The sequence below is a fragment of the Molothrus aeneus genome, chromosome 1, assembly GCF_037042795.1.
Source record: "Molothrus aeneus isolate 106 chromosome 1, BPBGC_Maene_1.0, whole genome shotgun sequence".
Taxonomy (NCBI): Eukaryota; Metazoa; Chordata; class Aves; order Passeriformes; family Icteridae; genus Molothrus; species Molothrus aeneus.
Window position 1 is genome coordinate 58,823,189 of NC_089646.1, and position 20,011 is coordinate 58,843,199.

Here is a 20,011-nt window from a genome sequence, read left to right on the forward strand (position 1 = left end):
GGTGGTGTAGTGGGAGGCACCTGGTAAATGTTGCCACCAGAGATGATGGCCCTGCAGCAGTGAAACCAATACATTCAAGGAAATGCTTTTCATCACTGACAGGGACCAAAAGGGGACTCAGTTGTTGGACCCAGAGGACCTCCAGGGTTACCTGGCCTACCTGGCTTACCAGGTTATGGAAAAATTGGACCTCCTGGCCCACCTGGACCACCTGGACCACCAGGCCCCCCTGCAATATATGGCTCAGGTGAGCTTTTCAGTGTATGTGCAAATGTACAGCCACATGCCCACAACTCACACATGACCAATTCTTTCACACCTGGCAGGCTGTCCCACCTGCCCACCCTCTCTGCATACCTGAGCGGGTTGTTCCTCACTCTCCTCCTGCCCTCTACCAGTTTCTCCTGGGGGGAAGTTGGAACTGAGAGCACAAAAGGGACAATTTCTCTGCAGACAGTTTTCACTGACTAGTGCTATGGAAGTGCTATTGTGTGAAGGATCTTGCTGTGGATGTGGCTGGGAGGAAATGTGCATAGTAGAGATAGGTTACCTTGACAGCTGTGCAAAATCCATCAAATTGACCAGCTGGCTAAATGTGGGACAAAACACTCCTCTTGTGGGGAATGGAATTAAATCCAGCTGGTGGCCAACACAAGGGGGTTTTCCCAGGGCTCAGTATTGAGTCCAGACCTATCTAATATCAATTATCTGGGCTAGGGGATCAAATGCACACTTTAGTGAGTTTGCCCCCACAGTGGGTAGGAAGGTTGATCTGCTGAAATGTCCTACAGATGGGTCTGGACAGACTGAACCAATGGGCCAAGGTCAGCTGTATGAGGGTCAGCAAGGCCAGGTGCCAGGTCCTGCATTTGCATTTGTGTCACAACAACCCCATGCAGAGTGGCTGGATAGCTGCCCAGCAGAAAAGGACCTGGGGGTGCTGGTTGGCAGCTGTTGAACCTGAGCCAGCAGTGCCCAGGTGGCCAAGAAGGCCAATGGCCCTGGCCTGTATCAGCAATAGTGTGGCCAGCAGGACCAAGGAGGTGATTGTCCCACTGGTCAGGCCACACTTTGAATCCCGTGCTCAGTTTTGAGCCCCTCACTACAAGAATGCAGCACCTTGAGGGGCTGGAGCGTGTCCAGAGAGGGGCAACAAAGCTGGGGAAGGTTCTGGAGCACAAGTCCTATGAGGAGCAGCTGAGGGAGCTGGGGGTGTTTAGCCCGGAGCAAAGGAAGCTCAGGGATGATGACCTTATCACTCTACAACTGCCTGAAAGGTGGATGTAGCCAGGAGGAGCAGTCTCTTCTCCCAGGTTACAAGCAATAGAAGAGGAAATGGCCCCAGGTTGTAGCAGAGGAGGTTTAAATTGGATATTAGGAAATTTTTTTTCACCTAAAGGATTGCCACTGGAACAGGCTGCTCAGGGAAGTGGTTGAGTCACGATCTCTGGAAGCACAACCATGGCACTTAGGGGCATGTTTTAGTAGCAGACTTCGCAGTTCTGGGTGTTGTAGGTGGAGATGATGATTTTAAGGGTCTATTCCAGCCCAAGTGCTTCTCTGATTTTCTGGGGAAAAGGCAGTACCCACAGCAGAGTTTAGGTCTAGAATCAGACTACTGGAGAACTGCTTCTAAAAACTAGTTGCTATGCAAATACTGAATAGAATTGGAACTTCAGGTTGCTTACACTGCCTTTAATGGTTTTCAACTGGGTTAGAAAAGGAACGAAATGTGCCACAATTAGTCACATCAAGAGAGGAATTTTGCAAACAAGGTGACATCAAAGGGAGTATGTGGCTAGAAATCAGGTGTCACAGTACAAGATATTTGTGCTTTTGATTCCTTTTGAGTCACAGGTTTTTTTGTGACAGGCCTCATAACTATTAATGTCCAGCCTTGGGTTCTGGTGGATGGGTTCTTGGGCTCCTCTGACATTACTTGATAGATATGCCTGAGAAAATGACTGATTCCTTCCTCTAGGATCTGTGACCAGCATGGAAATCCAGCCAGGTGAAACCTGAGCAGAGCATTCTTTAACCTCAGCTGAAGATGGTGTACTAGTGGAAAGGGAGACTTTACCTGAATAGAGATGCTGTAACAGAGATCTGTTCTTCCTGAAGTTTTGACAGGTCTAACAAATACAGTTCTCCATCCCTGAGAACAAACAATTAGCCTGTTTTCCCACAAGACCTGTGCTCCCAGTATGCTAGTTTGGGGAGAGGACATACCTCTCTTCAGTTTGTTCTCTCCAGGTATTTCTTAAACCTGGTCAGCCTCATTTATACAGTAGGGGAGACTTCCGATCTCTCATCCAGTCAATACTATTAATTTAGTGTCTATCAGAAGTATTCATCCTCTCAATAATATTGGAGAAAGAAAAAATCCTTAATATGTTCAACATTGGAACATGGGCTTCGTGTGAATCAGCCCCTGACCATCATGATACAGACAGACCCACAGCATCCATGAAGCCCATAAAAGTCTTCAGGCCTTTTCCTGTGTAATTTGGAGTAAGTACTTCTGGATATTAGCTAAGAGACCCAATCAGACAAAACAAATTATTATTAGTATTCCATCCCTATACTTTCATTTATGCTCTCTGCCATTAGTCTTCATCATCCTCCTACACATTTTCCTCTTTGCTTTGTAAAAGGGTTCTTTAGGCAGCACACATTTTAATAAATGTTCAGAACAGATGTTTATTTATTCCCTATCTTCGAGGTTCAGTTATCTCTTTTAAAGCTATTACTATCTGTAATTATGGAGATCACATACTGTAGTATGAAGTTCACATATTGCAATATGGAGAAAGAGGAATAGCTTATGTGTAGGTAAATAGCTATAAACACTTCTGAGAGCTGACCTCATTCCCCTGCCATTGGCATGAAGGACCTGCTCTGGAGTATCCTTGCAAATGACTCAGTGCATAGATTCTTCTTGCAAAAGGTGATTTAGAGGTTCCTCTGGTTAAACCAAACAAGCAAGGTCCTTGTGTAAAAACTCCTTACAAACAACTTCAAAGTTCCATTATCATGACATGCATTTCCACAAAATGCATGCTTTTAGTCTTCCATATCTTTCAATCTTTCCTGCCTTAAAAGAAAAGAAGTTTTTACTCCAGAAAACAGCTCAAGATGAAGAAATTCACTTTTGGAATAGAGACAGATACTAGGTACCAGGTGGTATGGACTGCAACCTTAGTAGTCCAAGTTCATACCCCTGAAGAATTTCTTTTTTGCTTTGTAACACAAGCTGAGCTTACATATATGAATATTTCGTCTAAGGAAAAGTAAATTTTTGTTTGCCTTTAGAGCAAAAGATGTTATGAGTCCCTTGAAATCTATATGGGCAGGAGCAAAAAGTTCTTCCTCTTCCATGTGCACTAGCTGACAAAACAGCATTCTGGTCAATTTAAGTGGGTTTCGTTCTTCATTTGCAGTTTCTACAACAGACTGCAATCTCTTGGCTCTAACCTCCCAAAAAACAGAGAAAAGACTGTTCCATCATTGCTTCTAAAAAAATCCTTAGAATGTATTTTCTGTAGTTGACTTGAGCCATTAAGGGCACGACTGCAGCTATTTAAAACTTCTGCTGCTCCTGGACACCATCACTAAGTCCTTTCTTTCTCTCAAAAAAGATGACCTTCAGCATGTATTGTATGCTTTTTTTTTTTAGCAGCTGCAATGCCTGGGCCACCAGGTCCTCCTGGAGAGCCAGGGTCACCTGCCACCCGGAATCTGGTAAGAGAGCAAAATAAGGAATTTTGCTATAGAAAATTTTCTTCAAAACTTTTGGTGGTCACTGGTAGCACCGAAAGAGGAGTGAAAGTTCCATCCTGTGCTTTTATTTAGTAGAATATTTTATAAATCACGTAATTTTAAGATGCAAACTGCAGGTTTCTCTAGCAATTCTAAAAATTGTTGTTCCAGAGACTACATGTAAATTTGTTTCCTTTTCTTATATTATTAAATTTATTAAATTAATCAAAATTGGGTCTAAGATATCCATGAAGAAAAAAAAACAGCTAAGGCAGAATTCTCAGTAAGTTCTAAATTAAGAACTCATGGTTTCTGTAAAAAAAAAAAAGGCAATAAATAAACAAACAAACAAAAAAACACCAAAAAAGCCTGAGAAAACCACCCCCAAAAGCCCTATTCAAGCTAGCAGAGGGCATTCATTGCAATTCTCAGGGGAGAAACAAATGTTCAAAGACTGCCCCAAGATAGAAGCCTGTAGTTGCAGGCTGGGAGCTACTGTCTCAGATAGAAGGTCTGAGCTTACTTAAGATTAATTAAAAAAATACAAATCTGTAGTAGGGTCTGCATTATTTATAAAGCATTCATATGCTTTCTGTCAATGAGGAAATGAGGGAAAAAAAGTTTTAAACTACTGCAGTTCTCTTCTGAACTCTGCCAATTTGACCCAGCATGCTAAATGGTAGGAGTGCAACAATCTTCACTATGCACAAAATTAGAACAAAATTGCTGTTGTTCTACTGCAATCCACAGAATGAGGATGCTGATATGCCAAAGTAGCAAGATATTCATATTACTTTATGGATTAAATTACATAAAACTAACTTTATGAGCCTTTTCTGCAGAAGAAGCCTTGACATTTATGTATCCAAATCAGACTATTTAACTTGCAAAGTGTTTTTTGTGTCTGATGAAGTATGTTTCACTTTCCTATTTGACAGGTTACGACATTCCAAAACATTGAAGGCATGTTGGAAAAAGTTCATTATGTAGCAGAAGGAACACTAATCTATCTGAGGGAAACCAGTGAGGTTTTTATTCGTGTTCAGAAAGGATGGAGAAAATTGCAGGTACTATTGCACTACACTCTAATATTTTCCAACTCCCTTCCTCACAATGAAGGTGAGGGACATATTTTTACAGAGGGAGAGAAGTGTGGGTGCAAAGACTCCTTATTTTTAATTCAGAAGCTCCTGATGATACATTTTGGTTCTAATCTCCTTTTTGGTCCTTGCAGCTTGGTGAGCTAATTCCTATCCCTGCTGACAGCCTTCCTCCTCCAGCCATATCAAGCCATGTAAGTACAAAATATTGGACTGTGGAAAACTGAGTCTAGATGTGTGGTACACTTGGCAGAAGTAGTATGCAGATCTCTGCACAGTGTGATTTTCCACCAAGATTTGTCAGTTCAAAATAAGCATCCTATCACTACATAAGCTTGCAAATTGATTGCTTGAACAGTAATCTGTTTCCAGTATCTTTTGAGATTCCAAACACTAAAGACACAAAGAAACATTTACAAAAAGCAGAATAAAGTAAGCAGCCCACAAAAAAAAAAAAAATCCCAAAAAAAACCAAAAACCAAACCAAACCAAAACAAAACAAAAACAAAAACAAAAAAAAAAATAGAGACCAAAAAACAAACAGAAGAAAAAGCAAACAAAAAACCCACAAATCCACAGAATACTGTTTCATAAGCCTGGAATCAGTCATATCAAGCCCTCATCCCCTTCAAGGAAGGTCAGAAAAGGGTTTCTGAAAAGCAGATTTTCTTTGAAAGGTTATAGTCCTGTATTCAGTGTACCATAATCATTACCTGAATGTAGCTTACCCCACAGAGGGTGCTCTTTAAAGGGTGCAGAGGCTCTTTAAAGCCTCAGTTGTTAGTTTGAGCCTGACCCCATTCTGCAAGTTATTGTACCAGCCTGCATGTGAACATGCTGTCTGTCCCAAAAAATTGTGGGAGGATGAAAACCAAGAAATGACAAAGGCGTCAGAGAAGGTTTTTTGATGACAAGTTGATCTGCTGAGAAAATGAAAGGGCAAGAGTGCTAGGAAGGAGCAGTAAGAAGGAAGATGGACAGAAACAAATAAAAAAGGTTAAAGTAGGTCAGGGAGAATTCACCTAGCACACTGGAACAGTGTCTAGACCTCAAGTTATAAGAAATTTTCTGCAGCCTCCAGTTGACACCACATGAGTTTCCCATCTGCTCCAGTTAGTGGCTTGTTACTCATACTTGCCATAACTAGAGAAGAAAACTTTGCTGCTCCTGAAACAATTAAGAGGGTTGAGAAGTGTTTCCACCCATTACATTTTCTGTTCTCACATCCTCCTTACCCTTTCAGTTTTGATTTTCCTCATCTCCTCTTCTGCTCCTACCAAGAGCAGGCTGCTTTCATGTAGGACTCCAGGTGTGATTAAATTTTTATTTAAAAAATTACTGAGTGTGTACAATTCTGATATTTAACTATTTTTTTTTTGCTTGTGTTTGAATAACAGGGATTTCAGTCTATTCCAGCACTGAGACCAATATCAAATATGTACAATGGAAAACCAGCAGTAAGTATGAGATCTGTATTGCAGCTGCAGAAGTATGCTTTGTTATGTGACAGTTTGCATCTTTAGGGACATGTGTGATATTTGCTCTTCAAACTCAGAGATTTTACTTCAGAAATTTACAAATACACTTTAATTTATTCAGACATCTCAAACACAATTTGAAATTGTTCCCTCCAGATCTGTTTTCATCATCCCAGCCCATCCCCATCTCAAAGGAAAAAAACTCCTGACTGAGTTGGGAATATCACTTCACTCAGTGATTGTACCTGCAATACAGAATAAACTAACAATAAACTTCTAAACTAACAACAGTGCTACAAATAATTAAATTAAAATATTTGTTACAATATTTTCAATCTTCGTGGTGCTGCTTGGCTTAGATGGACACTTTAGAACTTAAGCCTCTATTTAAAATACTTTAAAATATTTAGACAAAGAAAGCAAGGTAACTGACATATCTAAAAAATTAAACCAGAAAGAAAAAAAAAAGGAAGAATGTGGATTAGTTCTTGCATCTGTGCTGCTTGACAAAAGCATGCTATTTCTTCTATTTTTAAAGGGTACCTAGTCACTTCTTACCACTTTTTTCCATGTTTGCAGGATTTGTGATTTTGTTAATGTGAAAACTCCAAGATTTCCAATGGAAAATATTAGCTACTTCTAAAAGATTTTTATTTTTAGGAGTACATAATATTCATAGTTTCCTTAACATTGAAAGATGAATTGATATTTCTGCTAAGGGTCTCATGGCTCTGAGAAATGTAATGTTATGGCAACAAAAAACTTTCATACTTGTTATAAAGGGTACGTGTTCTGTGCTGGCATGAGGAGAGGGCACTGTTTTGTTTCCAAGATGTATCTTCCTTGTGTCATAAACTTTTTTAAAATGGTTCCCTTTCTTCTTTTTTCTTCCAGTTGCATCTGGTGGCTTTGAACTTCCCATTGTCCGGTGACATGCGAGCAGATTTTCAGTGCTTTCGGCAGGCCCAGCTTGCCGGTTTGACATCCACCTACAGAGCCTTCCTCTCATCACACCTGCAAGATCTGGCCACAGTTGTCAGAAAAAGAGACCGACACCATTTGCCAGTAGTCAACCTTCAGGTAAAAATGGGTACTTAGTGCTTGTTTTTTTAGGATAGGCCATAGGTTCCCCAAAATCTTGGAAAATAGCAAAAGCACTAAGTTTCAGCCCAAACTGCATTTTATAAAGAAGCAGCTTTGCTTCATATTTCACAGTCAGACTCAAGAAACAAAGAAGCAGTGATGAAGTTATTATGTTCTACCTTTTAGTGTGATCATAGGATAAAATGCCTATTTTTCTCATTTCAAAGAAAAATGTAAATTCTGTGCTTAGGCATGATGTTGGATATACCCCAATGGAACTGAGAGGAGAGTCTAGAGCATGAGTCATTTTGTGGTCTCATAAACAGACACACTCTAAAACTGAGGAAAACCAACCATGTCTTTGTAGCACTGGCTGGCTCCCAGGACAGGCGGCCAAAGAAACCTACAGGAATAACACATGATGCTTGGAACATGTTCAACGGATGCTTCTCTGAAGTGCCTGCAAACACAGAGCCTTGAGAGAAATTTGTGAAGACAATATTGTTTCAGCCTTGACTGGAAAAACTCAAAAGCAGTTTGAGAGGAAGCCAAATGCAAAGGTTTTGCCCTGAATGTTTGCAACACTTTCACAAAACTGTGACCTTAACAGAAGTTCCACTACAATTTATGTCTATATTTTCTCTACAGCTACAGTAGTTATAAGCAATTTTTCAAACAATGCCTTAGGAGGAAAAGGACAGGGGATGATCAAGCTGAATTTTTGGAATGACAGCAGAACAGAGAGACAGCTCTGAGGCAAAGGCATGGACCAGACAGCTATTTGCATAGAGTTGATAGACAAGACAAGTTTGTTCAGGAACATTATGCAGAAACTTGTGTGGAAGATGAAATCACAAGGGTCCTTAAATGCAGATAAAATTTTCAATTTCCAGATAAGTCTATGAAAGTAGACTTGGGATTTGGTGTAGATTAGAGATTCGCTTGTTTGTAAAAGTGGCTTTGAAATTTTTACAGGGACAAACCCTTTTCAGTAACTGGGAATCTATATTTGATGGAAATGGTGGACAATTCAACATTCATGTTCCAATATACTCCTTTGATGGCAGGAATGTCATGACTGATTCATCTTGGTGAGTTGACATTACCATTTATATGTTACATGTAAGGGTTTTTTTTCTACTTTTACCAGATAGTAAAAGAAATAGTAGCGGTATCTTGAGCTACTAGCTGTGTGATAAAAATTTCTCTCTTTCTTTATGCCATTTTTCTTTCTCTTTTCTGATAGTCTAGAAATGGGATATCAGATTGTGTTCTCCTTTCTTTCTCTCCTTTCTGTCTTCCTCTTTACCTAACTACTCCTTGTTTCAAGCACAAAGAATGCAGATCACTACACATACAGGTGTACAGTTGAATACAGCAAAAGAGACTTTTCCAATAAATAACTTCTTAACATTACCTTTCAGGCCTCAAAAAATAATATGGCATGGTTCAACTGCAAATGGGATCCGGCTGGTTAGCAGCTATTGTGAAGCCTGGCACACAGCTGATATGGGAGCTATGGGACAAGCATCGCCTCTGAACACAGGGAAACTTCTTGACCAGAAAGTATATAGCTGTAATAATCAGTTTATTGTTCTCTGTATTGAAAATAGTTTTGTCTCTGATCCCCAAGGAAAATAATTCACCTGCTGCACATAGGAATATTCTATTTGATGACAGAAAAAGCTGACACTGAAATTTCATTTGTAATGATGTAAATATTTTAATTTTTGTAATTGCACATTTCAGGAAAAAAATAGACAAAGAAAACATACCTCAACACAAACCACATTCCAGCTGGGTGGAACATCCAGTGCACACAACTGGCTTAAAGCCCTTATTTTCCCTTGAACCCCATGTGGTTTGAAGGTTGCCGGCAGTTAACTCATGCTCTGCCTGAGCTGGAGGTCACCTAAGGGCATGAGCCAAGTGTGGTCTGTGAGGAAGATCCAGTAGCCTGCCTCATAAGCAGTGTGGCTCAGCAAGGCTGCTGCTGCTGCTTCACAGCTGAGAAGCTGCATGTTCCATGCTCTCCTTTTCACTTGCGTAGATTTTGGACACCCAAGGCACCGTTCATATATACTCATATATACAGTGAATACTGAGAGGCCCTTTTGCCATACAGAGCTCACATTTGCAAAGCGAAGCTTTAAGAGCAAAGGTACTCTCCTCCTCTGAATTTGGTGGAAGCCGAGTACTTGACTCCTGTAAGCTTGTATGGATCTCAGCCTGGTGCTTACACAGAAATATAGCTCTCCCACATCTTATTTCTGCTTTTCTCTTTGTAGATTCTAGGCATAAGACTTTATTCAGGAGGAGTAAATTTCACATTGACAAAATCTGGTCGTTATTTTGGTGCTATTGTTACCAGGAAACCTGAAAGCAATGTTAATAGAAAACATCCTGTTTAACTGGTAGAACTGAACAAAGCAAATGCAGACAAATGAACCATCTGACCTTTATTTATTTCATTGCATGTTAGAGGAAGTCATTTCCTTTTGTGTCAGACTGACGAATGAAATATGTCTCTCATGGTTTCTTTAAAATAGGTTCTACACATTGTTATCCCACTAAGTTATATGTAAAGTGATTTTCCTTTTTGTGAATTTACCCTTCTGGCATTCACATAATTAAAGAATTGTTAATATAAAATAACTGAAACAATTATAGGCGTGATCAGTAAATTGTAATATTCTTCACTAACAGTATCACCATAATATCTGAAGTCTTTTGCTGATATATTTGTCTACTGCATACTTTAAACAACATATTTACTTATGTTTTATCAGGCAGTGACTATGGAGGTCAAACTCCACATTATCTTTTTTTTAAGATTTTAATGAGAATCTGTGTTGGAAATACATGTTCATTTGCTGACAAATAGAGTACTAAATAACTAGACAGCTTTTGTCAACAGACAAAAGCAAATTACACTTACAATACTAAAATTATATAATTATACAACTAAATATTTTGAAATGCAGCTTTATTTTTCCAAATTATTATAAAAACTTATTTCCTATGGTCAGCTGAATGATATCTTCATTTTTTTCTGGAAAAGAAAAAATGTAAATTACTCCATTATTACACCATGGTAATAAGGCAAAAACCATTTGTATTACATTTAAAATGTATGCATAACAATTCACTGCACTCATTTATAGTCAGCTTTCCTAAAATACTGAGCCATTCTTGTGCCAAATTCCTCCAGTTCACAGAGCTGGAAGAGTTATTTATGTACAGCAGGGTTTTGCTCTGAGTGACAGAAGGATCAAGGGGGAAAAATAAAGTGTTTTTACCTGCTTCAAGCAGGACCCATCTACTTTTAATCCTTTACAGGCAGCGGGGTCTCTGCTTGCAGCCACTCATTCACATCAGTCCCCGCTCTTCCTCTCCTGAGCTCAAGCAGCCCTTGGGATGCTGGCTGTTCCTTTGCCTGGAATTGCAGTGACAAGAGGTAGGGTCACACAGAAGAGCTCTGTGAAGGGGGATGAGAGAAGACTAATAAAAACATGCAGGTTTTAGGAGATACTGAGCTAGAGTTTAAGATGAGTCCAGCAAAATGCATCCAGAGATCTTTGTGCCAGTTCTTCCACAGAACTGACCCATCTCTGTATCCTGAACAGAGCTTAATAAGGAACTGAAATGGTTAAGCACAATCAATAAGTTGCTAAAAAACTCTCCATGTTTGCTTCCCACCTCTAAGATTAATCTGCAGGCTACAGCAATTTATTGCACACCATTTAACTGAATACAGAGCATGAACTGTGCACCACCTGGGTTGCTGTGGTGCTGAGTTCACAGGCTTGCTCACACGCCAAGGGAGACACCTTTAGCAGAGAATGGCATGAGAGGCCTGTTAGAAATATGATGTTTCCCTTGGGGAAAACAACAGCACTGCACACTTTTTTTCAAAACCAGTGATGTTCTTTAGATTCCCTAGTATAAGTGAAAAGAAAAAATATTATTCATCAAGGATATAACAGAGAAAAAAAATTAACCCAGTACTTAATAATAAGTCAGCTTTCTCTATCAAAGGAGAGTACTTTTGTCAGCACAGTTTGAATACAAAGGTCAGCTGCACTAGAAGAAGAATGTCTGCTAATTCAGGTAAGAAACTGTGTATAAGGGAAAGTAATCACCAAGAGAGCACTAGAGCAAGATTGAAAACAGTAACTGCACAAGAAATCAATGTGGCAGTCCAAATTGTACTGAATTGTAAATACTCCAATATCCTGATCTGGCCCACTGGTTTTGGTAGCAGTAGGTAATCAGCAGGTCTTTCACCCTTCTCAGTTCAGGGATCTTTTCTCTGGGCAATCACAAACCATGTCATGTTTCCATCTATCAGTAGCATGCTCCTCTGCCCTGAAGAACTGCAGCGAGAGGAGTAATTTCTCCTCCCATTGCTATTATAATCAAGGCAAACCTGTGAGTTTCTGTAGTGCAGCATATACATCTCAAGGGACTGGCAATTAACAAAACTCATTTTAGTGTAACCACAGACTGCCAGCCTTGCTTCTGAGCTGTGCAGTGAAAGAAGAAGAATGACTTGCAGTATGTCCTGCCTGGAAGATTACTCAGTTCCTCTTCTTTGGCATTGAGATTTAGGTATTACTTCTGCATTAATACTTGCAAGCCTTGTTTTCACTCCAGTACTCTCCTGGAGAAGAGAACCTGTCTTCTAGATTTTTAAAAAATTAGATGCTAGAATTGCAATATCATTTTGGTGTTCAAGTACTGGGATTAATGCCTTGTATGCATCTTCAAAACACATCTGATTGGGGTTTAGCTTTTATTTGCTGATCTGATACATAGTTTAAGCCTGCACTCTAATAGTTCCTCCCTGCTGTCTCTCCTTTATGCATCATCAGTAGCTTCCCAGAGGTAGAAATACTTCTAGATGGACATCTACTTAAGTCCTTTAATACTTTAACCTGAACCTGGCCTCTCTTTTTTAACCAGTCAGAGGGCTGCTATTTGCTGCATCTTAAAAAGCCTATTCTGCACCTTGGTGCAATTTCTACTGTTACTAGTTAATCTAAAATTTTTCCTATCATATTCTCTTCCAGTGTATCCATACTAAAACAAACCACAAAACATCATAACTCCACCCTGTTCTACTCCTAATGTTCCTAATTAATGGCCTAACCTGGAGGTGTACCCAGAGTGGATGTCTCAGCTCCAGCAGTAGTAGACTTTGTGTGAGAGAGACGGAACACAAAGTCAGAATATCTCTTCATCCTGGGTGGGCAAAAGAGAGTAATGGAATTACAGACAGCACAGGCTGTGGGAATTTCTACATTGTGCCACTTTGCCTGGGGTAGAGTTCATTTTCATCACAGTAGCTGGTATGGGGCTTTGTTTTGGCTGTATGCTGACAACAGTGCTGTTAACACAGAGTTGTTTTCGTTCTTGCTGATCAGGGCTTACACACAGCAAAGGCCTTTTCTGCCTCTTACCAGTGAGGCAGCTGGGGGTGTGCAAGAAGTTGAGAGTGGATGCAGCTGGGACAGGTCACCACAGGACTATCCCGTATCAGATGGCATCATGCGCAGCTTATAAAATGGGGGGAAAAAGCAGGAAGGGGGAATAATTTCAGTGAGGGCATTTGTCATCCCAAGTCATCACTCCACCATTCCATTCCAGCCTTGCTTTCCTGTTTATGGCTTAACAATGCCCAAAAATGGGAGAAGCAGTGAATTAATTTCTTGTTTTGCTTTGCTTGCATGAGTGATTTTGTTTATCTATCAAACCCAACCCATGAGTTTCATCTTTACTCTTTCAGTTCTCTCCCCTGTGCCACCCTGAGGGAAGTAAGTGAGCAGCTGTGTGGGGCTGAGTTGCCAGTCAGGGTTAAGCCACAAAATACATACGAAATCAATTCAGCATCAACTCCCGGTGTTGATCAGAGGTGACTACTACTGACTAGTATCCCTGAGACAGAGGAGCCTGTCTCAGGGATACTAGTAATGCTTCAGCAGAAAAGGGGATGACAGCCCTGTTGGACCTTACAAGAAGTACCTAAGATCACATTCAAATTCAAGCCAGGATGATGATGACATTGCCTCTGCAAGAAAGATAAGTTTTGTATCGAGCACTTTGAATGTGTTCACTGTTGGAAAAACATTATCTCCGCACTGAGTTAGATGGGTTGGTTTTAACATCCAAAAAATCGTTTGCCAGCAGTATTTAGCTTTGCTCTACAGTTATATATTTTCACATTGCAGGCCTCAAGGTTTTGACTGAGGCTAGTCTCATCCCTAAGGCTAATGCTGTACTAGAAAATTATCACATCTGACTGACAGCTGAACTGTCCCCTGACACAGTTCTGGTCAGTGTCATTTGTAATCCTTCCAGCCACTTCTTTAGGGGATGCTTTGCAGGGAGAGCATGTGCCAAGAGCTATTCTTGTAGATAGTTTGAAAGAGCCACCATATTTTGGAATAGAAAGATTTAATTGTACTCACAGGTGCTTAAGCATTGTGCTTGGTCTCAGGGCTAGCTGGAGTCCTCATGCCACTGAAAGCCTGTAGAGGGACTGCAGGACACACGTCTGATTGCCACAGAACACACATCAATGGCTCTTTATGTCTTCTTGCCAAATTTAATAATATATATTCCTTCTGCAAACATTCTCCACTCATGTAAACCCCATGTCCAGACTGTGCTCATTCAGGGCACCCCCTAAAGCCATCATTATCCTATACAAACATTCTCAAGCTGTATATAGATGTATTGTGCCATTCCATTATCTTCACCTCTTTCAACACTGATGAGCACATTGGTTAGAGCATGGATTGACTGTTCACAGAGCTGGGATGTTTCAAGAACCTGAGAATTAAAGGCTATTGATGAGTCAGTCTGTACAACTGATAACTACTGCCATGACGCCTTCAATAGCAAACAGGGCAACACAAGACATTTGTTTATGTGCTTTACCCCAGCTGGTGGATCAGCCATCATGTTTGTGTGCACACCCTGCCTGTTAGCACTACTGAACAGCTTCCCATTCTAGGGTCAGCAGAGTCCTCTCAGTGACTTTCCAGAGTCTGGAGGTGCGCTTAGGTTCGCCTGAGACACAAAACATGACTTCCTGGAATCATCCCAACACCCTTTCAGCCAGCCTATGAGAAGCCTCCCTGACAGTTTGAAATGTGAGGCTGCGTCCCTTGATTCTACACCATATATAGGTGTAGAGGATAGGGTGAGTGGTGTGTTTGAACTCCTGTGTTGACTAAATTCTTATTGTTATGTTGACCAAAACCAAGCCCAAAGTCATATTACATTTCCTTTTTTCAGCCGTGTGAATTGGGAATTGTTCATCAGCTTCATCAAAGAAATTTCCAATTTGTTGATCTCATTATTTTGAAGTAGAAGTTTCCTTCCAAGGAGGTTTAACCCAGTGGGCTCTGAACCTTTACAAGTCCCTGGGTTTGAGAAGCCCCTAGGGTACATCTGTGAACAGGTTTTTTCAGAAATATTCACTACTGTATTTCATTGCCATTAGTTCTGCCTACAGAGTAAGAAACTGACTTGCTCTCAGCAGCTTTTTCCCACACGATTACTTGGCAAAGTTTCTCTATCATTATAGCAAAGCCATTCTTAAATCACAAATTTATCTTGGACATTTTCTGTTCTTGATCTCAAACATCCAGGATTTGCAGGTAGTCTATATCAGGAAGACACATCAATTTTTACATCATACACTCATAATCCAAGGTCTTATCCAAGGTCTTTTAAACATATCCTGAGACTGTTTGCCTCTTTTGCTGAGATACCTGGAGCCAAAACCAATATAAGAAGCTAATTGCCTCAAAAGTTTGGAGGAGCACACTACAATTTGCTATGGCAGAGATGATCTGAATAATTAAGACATTTACCACTAACACAGCTTAAACTTTAGGGGGGGAGGGATTTAAGAGGGTTTTCATCATGCAGAATTCCCATCTCAATCTCCATTTTCATCCAAATAAAGCTTACAGAAATTCAAAAGAGCAGACATAGGACTGCTATTTGTGCAAAGGCTTAAAATCCAGCCAAAACTGATGCTATGCATTAATCCACTTGAATCAGAAATGGACATACAGACAGCTATTAAAAAGTTTTAAAAAATACTTATTAAAAGCCAGAATTTATCGAGATTCATAGTTAAATGTTTATTCACTGTCTCTCTCCTCACTTTACTGTAGCTTGATATGTCTTAGACTAGTAGAATAATTCAGATTGGAAACGGTCTCAGCAGGTCATCTAATCCAACTGCCTGCTCCAAGTCAGCTAAGCTAACTTCAAAGCTCATTCTTCTCAAATTCTAAGCAAACAAACTGAAGGTGCAGCAGGGTGCTCAGATGTCTACGCCTCCATCTTGAGAAGGCCACAAGTCGGTATTATCTGCCTTGATTCTTTTCTGTTAGGTCAGGAAAATGTCCAGCTGATGGATAGAGGTAACTGCCACCAAAGTGGTAACTGCCACCAAAGTCAGAATAAATTTGTGGCTGGGCCTCTCAAAATTTATCTCCTGATGTAAGATTTCTGTTCTGAAAAAGGAAAGGTTGAGGGAGAGAAGCAAGATGAGTTAGCAGCATCTAACTCAATCACCTCCTAATGTGCACGCTTTTTTTTTAAAGAAAGTCAATTCTCCCAGCCTAGCTATTGATGATATACCAGAAGGCACTGCAAGCCTTGGGCTCAGCTTTGCAAAGTCCTGCTCTCGACTGAGTGCTATATAATGACAGGTAATAAGCTACTCATTCCATCAAAGCTACTGAATCACGTTATCTTTCTTACAAAAACCCAGTTGCTCATCACCAGGAGAAAAGCTCAGGGAAACTGATGAATAATCTAGAGGAGGGATCAAAATAGTCACAGCTGTGTCCTGTTGTACTGGTACACTCAGTAAGACATAAGGTGGGAAGGGAGCAGGGTAAGACAAGTCAAAAGGACTGGGGAGGAGGAATAATAATGTTCTGAAGTTGTGGTGAATTCTATGAATGAGAAGCTAGAAGAAGATATGGAATTATCAGCTCTGTATAGGCTCTATTAAAGCAAATATGAAGGCAGTAAACAACACTGGCTACAGTTAGAGCTATAAAGGGGAGACTGAACTAGGAGGAGGCGGTTGTGAAGGGCAGCCCAATTGAATCTGAGAGATATCATACACAGTGATGAAAAGGATTTATGTATCCATGTCCAAGATTCATGGTCCTCTAATTTCTCCTTCGCCACAGGTAAGGCATCCATGGGCAACTGTGCTGCCATTGACACTTCAGGCTATTAAAGAGCAAGAATCTTTCTGTAGTTCATGAATAGGAATCCAGAGCTGTAAAAGTAGCTCCAGTAGAAAAGACCCTGAGTAGGACTCCAAATATCCTTAGTCTTGTAAATAAGGTCTGTGAGCACAAATTACTTAAGCATTAAACCTGCATTTTCCACTAGAATAATGTGTCCAAATGTAACAGCTCCCAGGCATACTTCTGCAGGAATACCCTGATTCTAGATAGAATCTGTTAACTATGTGGAGGAATTGAAGTTTAGGCAGCCTTGCTTCAAAATGTTCTGTTAATTTTTAAGTATCTCTCTCTACATTGTGCAGAGAACTTAAGCACTCAACCATAAAAAAGCTGCAGTGGCAAGACTTTAGCTGCTTAATCTAAATTAAGTTACTTCTAAACTACTGAAACGTATTTTAATCAAAGGCTGATCAAGATAAGAAGTAGAGCAGTGACATTTGTTTTTACAAAATTAGAACCTGCTTCAAAGTTAGTCCTAGTTCATAAGCAAGAGAAAAATAGGATAACAACCCACCTACTCCACTACTTCTGGGAAAATATGTCAGCGTCCTTCATTATTATCAGTGAAGTGCAGTGGCAGCTGTGATTGTCCCTTTAAAGCCATCTTGGAACCATACAGAGAAGTTAACTACAGGATGAAGTTAGAACAGTACAGAACAAGACTGATGAGACCCAATTATTCCTTTACAGTTTTTGGTAGAAATGTTCAAATACACACTGCATTTCAGGCTCAAGTGGTCTGTGGCAGTTTCCTTTTCACAGGGTTTCTTCCTCATTTTGCTCACAGGAAAGTAATATCCAGAGCGCTATCCAGAGAATTAGGATTACTCATCAAGGCATGACTAAGACATGGTGTGGCCCATGAGAAAGGATGAGCTCATGTTTGTGGCAACAGAACAGTGCCCAAAGGAATACAATTCTGTCCCTGATTCACTCATGGAGGAAAAGCTCCGCATGAATGTGTCCATTTTAGAGTAGGGGACAGATAGTGTGGGGTAGATCAACATGCTAGGCTAAAACAGACTAAAGACAGTTCAACCAGCCACAAACATCTTTGTGTTCCACCTTCTGCATTCTTCCTTATGCCCATCCTCAAAGTCATGAAACCCCACAGAGAGCACAGTATGTCAAAAACACCCTGCAAACTAAAATATACTTGTTTCTTTCTGATTTTGCTCTTTGATTTGGTTCCTGTGGCTAAGACATGGGCAAGCATCAGCAGAAGGGAGGGCAGAATCCCACAGACTCTCAGGCTTGGAGAACAGTTGTCCTACAAATGCTAGGATGCATCTCTTCTTAGCCAGGCTGTAAGAACAAACCGGTGTGTTTGTGGGCCAAGCCATTTCTGAGAGTTGATTCAAGTGGAAACTAAAACTGTATTTAAAAAAGAGTCCCAGCCAGTCTCTAAAATGTAATATTTACGCAGTCCTTTGACCTTCAGCAAAGTTCTGAGAAAATATGTATCCTGGAAAAAGACATAGCGTTCAGCTTCTCAGGAAAATCTAGACTTCTCATGGCTTCAACTACAGCTACAGAAGGAGTAACCTCCTCTATAAAACTAAACAGCAAGAGAATGATACACAGATATACTCTAGTCTTTTGCTCTACTGAATTTTGAACATTATTTGGGCTCTGCATTTTCTGTCTTTAATACAATCATTAATATTGGCAAAATAGTCCCATGACCAGTTAGTTGAACTGAAATTATCTTCTTGCCAAAGAGGGCTTTTCCTTTCCCATCTTTTATTCTTCTTTAGATCAAATAAATATATATACTAACTACCATAATTTCCAGTATTATTTTGGCAGAATAAACCAGTGCCATGATGGACATCCTCATGATCTTCATTTAAAACGTTCTGGTTTTTTTTTCCCTTTAATATTATCCTGTATTTAAATTAGGAATGCATTTCTCTTGTTTTCTGGCAGTGGTTGCTTTTAAATATCACTGACAACAGGCAGTTGTGTTGTGTGGGTGTGATGAAAGTATTTTTGCCACTACTATTGCAGAAGTTCTAGGATATTAGTTTATCTAGGATCTCAATTTAACATGCTTAAACTCTCAAGAGAGACAGTTTCTTCAGCAATCTAGTATGCAGACTGCTAAGACTTCTTGGGTAAAAGTCAGCCTTTAGAATTACACTCAAGGGATATGGCTGATGGAAAATGATCACTGTACTAGAGAAACAGAATTCTGAGAAAGAGAATGAAGTGATTGTAAAAATAACCAAAGACTTGCACAATCTCAAAACTACGTATTCTTGGAAAATAGTTAGAAATTTAATAGCTGGTAAAGAATGAAGTTCTACAAATTATTTCCACCATCTTTCTCATCACTGCATAATTTGTCATTTTATTCAAATAAATATTTAGCCTATTTTTGTTTTCTTCAGTTTTTATTTCTGAGTATGTATAAACTCCATTACCTGATTTAAAGGAAAAAGCAGCTTTTTAGAACACATTACAAAAAAATTGCCTACAATTGCCTTGGGACTGCTCAAGGTGCAGCACCTTTAGAGTGAACTCTAGCTATTGATTGCAAATAAACAAGTGAAAACTTACAGAAAATACTGCTCAGAGAGACTATAGCAAGAGGATTTTGAAACAACCTTGAATAACCAGAACTGTGATAGAAAGTTTAATGCTATCACCTCAGGCAGCCTACAGCCACATGCACTGAAGAATGAGAGTGGATGGGGAATATGTACCAAGTCTAGAAAAGCCACAGCAAAGCAAACAGTTCCTATAGCACATGATAGAAGAACCTCTCTTTTCTCTGATTTTCAGTTTGCAGGGTTAATAAATCAGTGTCAGGAATTAAATATTATTTTATTAATTTTAATTAGTTAATTAATTAAATGTTATTTTCTCATCTCTTTTTTATTTTATTTTTATTCTGAGTTTATACTCTACTGAACAAAATGTTGTTTGAACAAGAAAGTGAAAGATTTATTGAAAAACTTCATTTTTTGAAATTTTTTTTCAGGATAACTGATATTTAATCCAAGTTGTGATCTAGATCCCCAAAACTAATTTTGAGGTCTTAGCAGTTTCTCACCACAATTCCCCCCTCCCACTCTAGGAAATTTCTTGTCTGCTATGAGCCTTTGTTCCATGGAAGAAGAAATCAAACTTGTCAACACCACAGTATGCCTGCCTGCTAATGGGTACACAGAGAATTACAGTAAGAAAACATCATGATCTGTGCATTGCCAGAAAGACATTAACTTTTGGTAGGATAAAAAGGGTGCTCCTTCCCCACTCTAGGCAAAATTGAGTCCAGTCTCTGGAGGAATGTGAC

General features: G+C 39.8%; 1 protein-coding gene across 1 annotated transcript in view; it reads left to right on the forward strand.

The window, feature by feature from the left end:
* COL15A1 (collagen type XV alpha 1 chain) overlaps positions 1–10,085 on the forward strand; it is a 116,733-nt gene extending 106,648 nt beyond the window's left edge. Inside the window, exons 35-42 of the mRNA XM_066571677.1 lie at positions 103–247; positions 3,677–3,741; positions 4,698–4,826; positions 4,994–5,053; positions 6,257–6,316; positions 7,232–7,417; positions 8,396–8,511; positions 8,845–10,085. Coding sequence (XP_066427774.1) covers positions 103–247; positions 3,677–3,741; positions 4,698–4,826; positions 4,994–5,053; positions 6,257–6,316; positions 7,232–7,417; positions 8,396–8,511; positions 8,845–9,061 — 978 coding nt within the window. The 3' untranslated portion in view covers positions 9,062–10,085. The remainder of the gene's footprint in view (positions 1–102; positions 248–3,676; positions 3,742–4,697; positions 4,827–4,993; positions 5,054–6,256; positions 6,317–7,231; positions 7,418–8,395; positions 8,512–8,844) is intronic.
* The last annotated feature ends 9,926 nt before the right edge of the window (positions 10,086–20,011 follow it).